General features: G+C 34.5%; 1 protein-coding gene across 1 annotated transcript; it reads right to left on the bottom strand.

Annotated features, from left to right (window-relative positions):
• Positions 1 to 829: 829 nt before the first annotated feature.
• Positions 830 to 3,234, bottom strand: LOC108989524 (S-adenosylmethionine decarboxylase proenzyme-like). Its single transcript, XM_018963153.2, has 3 exons — positions 3,016 to 3,234; positions 2,585 to 2,738; positions 830 to 2,497 (listed from the first exon to the last, which is right to left on the bottom strand). The coding sequence occupies exon 3, from the start codon at positions 2,276 to 2,278 to the stop codon at positions 1,121 to 1,123; it is 1,158 nt and encodes a 385-aa protein (XP_018818698.1). The 5' UTR covers positions 2,279 to 2,497; positions 2,585 to 2,738; positions 3,016 to 3,234; the 3' UTR covers positions 830 to 1,120.
• Between the last annotated feature and the right edge of the window lie 1,691 nt (positions 3,235 to 4,925).

Raw genomic sequence — 4,925 nt, 5'->3', positions numbered from 1 at the left:
TATTAAGGTAGTACGAGTATTTTCACATTTTGTTTTCATTGCACCAACAACTCCTATTTGATTGTTGTATTTATTCCATTTTCAAAGTCTCCCTTCCAATCCAAAGCATCTCTTAATTTCTTCGAAACTTGATAAAATTGAATATTCAATCTGACCTTAGCCATGTCATGCCATGCAGCTCACACATGGTATACATTTGATGACTCAATCAGCCAATCAAGATGTTAGATTGACCAAAGTTGGGAAAATAATCTACATTTTCCAACTTCTTCATCTAAATTTTCTTTATTCACGTGAACGAGACTTGGAGTTTTCCACAATCTCTTTAAATGGGCAAGAAAATTCCTATAGAAATTTGTCCATCATTTCCATCCCCACGTTATTGCATGCATGTTGACCAAAACAGACATGATCTACGGCACTTATGTCCCCGTGCAATATACAAACAAACCTATAAATGTAACATCAATATAAGTGGTTTGGATAGATGAGTTGAAATGTGAAAATTAAATTAAATATTATTTTTTAATATTATTATTATTTTAAATATTAAAAAAATAAAATTATTTATTATATTTTATATAAAAATTTAAAAAATTATAATAATAAAATAAAATAAGATAAATTAAAATAAGAAAAATACTCTAATCATAAAATAATTATATAAAAATAATATCACAAACTGACTTAAGATTTGACGTATTTGTTAAATTAGATAAAATCATGTTAAATTATTTTTATATAATTATTTTGCAGAAGATGCAATAGCATTCTTAAAATAATTTTTCTATCCAATACTTCCCATATTTGTTGGAATCCTTTTAAAACATGAAAACAAAACAAGATTGTTCTTAAAAGTCCATTGCAATGATGACCCCACAAAACAACAGCGACCATACCCAAACCTCAATTTATTCCAAATCTTAGACCAAAGACCCATTACACGACTAAATTAAAAAAAAAAACAAAACAAAACAAAATAACAAAATAACCATATAATAGCCAAAATGCCAACATTAGCAACCCAACATAATCACCAAAACGCCACTCAACAAACTGACTGTCAGTGACCGATGAGACTGACAACCGGTCACTCTGATTGGCTGGCTGGCTGGCTGGCCTACGCTGATGAAATCCAAGGACACGCCATGACCTCCACTTCATCCGTCACCGCCACCGCCTCCTTCCAGCACTGCATGACAGCCTTGGTAGGTGCGCAAGGTGTGCGCGGGGCACACACACCCTTGGCCTTCGCCGAGTACGACAGGTACACTACGGTCCCCCCACCTGGAAGCTCCTGTTTCACCAAACTGTTACACGTGTATCCCTCCACGTCGGCTACCGCCCATTGATGGACCCAACCTCCGCGGCATGTGACCGCAACGGAGAACTCGGTAGGTCCGAAACAGCTCAGCACCCTCTTCACTAGTGGCTCGAACCGGATCGACTCCGGGTCGAACCCCAAGGCCTCGTAGCTCGCGTAACTGAAGCCGTCCTCTGGGGTCACGTGCACCGTCGAGTATGCTAGACCGTCGATCCCATTCATCGAGTACCCGCACGGGTCAAAATCAAAGTCACAGATCACGTGCGAAGGAATGATCTCTGATATCCCGGACAATTTGGTCATTTCACGAGCCACATAGTCCGATTTCTTGAAAAATACGGCCGCCTTCTCGCGGTCCAAACCGGTCATGCACATCTCAAGAGTGATCTCGTTCGTCCGATTAGCCGTCACCGATTTCTCACCCTCCTTAATCGCCGAGTAAATGTACCAGTTACGATTTGGGGCGCTGGGATCGCCGATCACAAAGGCCTTACCGTGCATATGCCCGAAGAACTCGTTCAACACGGCGACTTCTTCGCCGAAGCTCCGGTGAGGGGCAGGTTGGTAATTTGGAAAAATGAAGCTTCCCCGAGAGTATTTAACGGAGTTGACGGCGAGCGAGAGAGACTCGGCAAGTCGGAGAATCGGTGCGACAGACAAGAGCAGCTTGGTGGTCCCACATGTCTTGAGAACGATTTTGAATGGATAGACGAAGAGGCTGGACTCGGAGAGAACGTAGGAATCGAACTCAGAGTTAGAGAGTTGGGACACGATGGTGCAGCTAGCTGGCTCGAGAATGGAGTCGAGCTGGGGTCGAGTCAGGGCTCGGAGACCGAGCCCCTCTGGGTCCTTGAAAATGGGTGGCTCCGAGAATGCCACCTCGAGCCTCTTCTCGAAGCCTTCGAACCCGATTGGTGAAGGCGGTGGTGGTGGTGGCTGACGGTCGGTGGTCATTGCTTGATAGGATTTTTTTTCTGATATCACTGAAAACTAATCAACAAAGGAGAGAACGAAACAGACTCTGTTTTCTGGGTTTCGTTTTACAACAACAGATTATTGATTTTGTTATGCAAATTAGAGAAAAACGGGAGAAAGGAGAGGATTTGGGAAATGGAAATCTAGTCTATCGAAGGAGGCATTTCTGGAAACGTATCAGGATGGCTTCCTCAAGCACTGCATACAAAATCACCCAAAAAATAATTAGCAAAATGAATGAATATCAGAGGAAGCTGGTAATGGGATTGAGAAGAGTGATCTTACGTTGGAGTAAGCAGCAGATCTGAACTTCTCGATGCCACCGTTGGGACGAACGTCTTCAATGATGTAGCCAAGGGGAGCTTCGTACTGTTTGGAGCCACTACTACTACTAGACTTCTTCTTCCCACCTTTGGTCTCCATTAAAACATCCACGCTTCTGAAATCAATAACATCCATCAAGATTTCAACCATTTTTTCCTCCAAAACACATAAAATCGAGAACATATACAGCAAACCCCACAAATATTTGTTGCAGAAAAAGCATCAATACTATAACTTTCAGATCACTGGAGAGGTAAATCCTCAATACCCAGATCAACGATTCCAAATAAACAACCGTACATGCAGATAACAACGAAAGCACAAGAAACATAAAATGAACAAAGAAGCGCTATGTAAGCCAAAAAAAAAAAAAACAGATTGAAAACACTCACTTTTCCTTTGGATTAATCGGTTGATGGGAAAACCGAACGAATCGCTCTAAAACTTGTTTTTCTTATAATTGAAACCACAATGGGAGTATGGATGCAGGAAAAGACGACGGAGAAAGGGAGGCGCAAGGTTGTGAGTGAAGGAGAGAAGGGAACGGAAAGAGGGTATTTATAGCCTATAGGGGAGCAAAATGTGAGGGTAGGCGTGTTTTGGTTAAAAATAGCTCAGGAAGGAACGGATTCTGCAATGATGTGTAATCGTTCACAACGGAAGCGGCGAAACCTTTTCTTTGGCAGTACGCAATATTTATTTTTGAATTAAAAAATGCTACTTTATCCCTTTAACTTATTCTCTCGATATTTTATATTTTATAATTTTTTTTACTTAATAATTATTAATATATTTAAAAAAAAAATTTAAAATAATAATAAAAAAAATTTTAAAAAAAAGGATCAATTTGACCAAGCGATTACTTCGAAGGGTACCACTCATGCATCATAGTAGCTCTTTAGAATTTATTATCTAAACGAAGATAATATATATATTTTTTATCTTAAGGCTTTGTTTTGATTGAAAAGTGATCTCAATTTATTTCATCTCATTATTATAATTTTTTAAAATTTTCATACAAAATATAATAAATAATTTAATTTTTTTTAAAACTTAAATAATAATAATATTAAAAAATAATATTTTATTTAATTAATCTCAACTCTCAGACCTAAATCTTGCTTATTTACTACCATACACATTTGGCTATATTATTAACCACTTGAATAATATTCACTTAAATATATCAAAATAATAAAATTTAAAATAAATAATAACATATTTCTTAATAATAAGAATGAGAATAATATTTTTTATTTTTCATTTTAATTATATTTGATACCCCATATTTGAAGTGATTATCCATTTAATAATATGTATATAAATATTTTTAACTTATCTCATCTCATTTTAATAATATGCATATCACATCAATATTTTTTTATTAATAATGACATCATTTAAAGCGAAGAACAAGGTATTATTAAGGTTTTGTTTGAATACATAAATATTTTTAACTCATCTCATCTCATTATTATAATTTTATAAAATTCTTATATAAAATATAATAAATAATTTAACTTTTTCAAATCTTAAAATAATAATAATATTAAAAAAATAATATTCTAACAATATTTTATTCACCTCATTTAAAATCATCACATCTCATCCTAGTATCCAAACAAAACCTAAAGATTGTCTCAAAGTGTCAAACTTACACTTGGAAATAAAATGTAATGTTCTATAAATTTTATTTTAGATAATATTTGCTAAGTTAAGAAAATACAATTAAAATATGGTATGTTCAATTTAGTTTATTTAATTAAATTTAAAAAAGTGGTAAAATTTTCCAATGCTAACAAGGCGTGGAGTATCTCCTAAAATAACATTAAAAAGAAATAAAAAATTATATACATTGGACTCTTTTCACCAAAAGTCTTTTAGACAACCATTGATTAAATGATATGTATTTTTTTTTATAAAAATAATAATACTCTTAATTTAAAATATAATTATATAGGAAATCATATATATATATATATATATATAAAATGATACATGCGTGGATTAAGGTCGTCCGTGGCCACTCAACTCGCCAGCCCTGCAGCGGGCCAGAGGTATCTATTTGCCAACTTTAATGTAGTTCTTACACGTGTTTTCGGAGGGAGGGTGGTTGTTTTTCCGTTATACTTTTGACGCGTGTTTTGCTTCGTAAATGAAATAAAATAAAATGAAGTTAAGATTAAAATTAAAAATTAAATAAAATATTATTAAGATATATTATTTTAATATTATTTTAATTTTAAAATTTTAAAAAATTGAATTATTTATTTTATTTTATATAAAGATTTAAAAAAGTTAT

Source organism: Juglans regia, chromosome 6 (assembly GCF_001411555.2).
Source record: "Juglans regia cultivar Chandler chromosome 6, Walnut 2.0, whole genome shotgun sequence".
NCBI lineage: Eukaryota > Viridiplantae > Streptophyta > Magnoliopsida > Fagales > Juglandaceae > Juglans > Juglans regia.
Note: the sequence above shows the minus strand (reverse complement) of the source record. Positions and strands in the feature narration are given on the sequence as shown.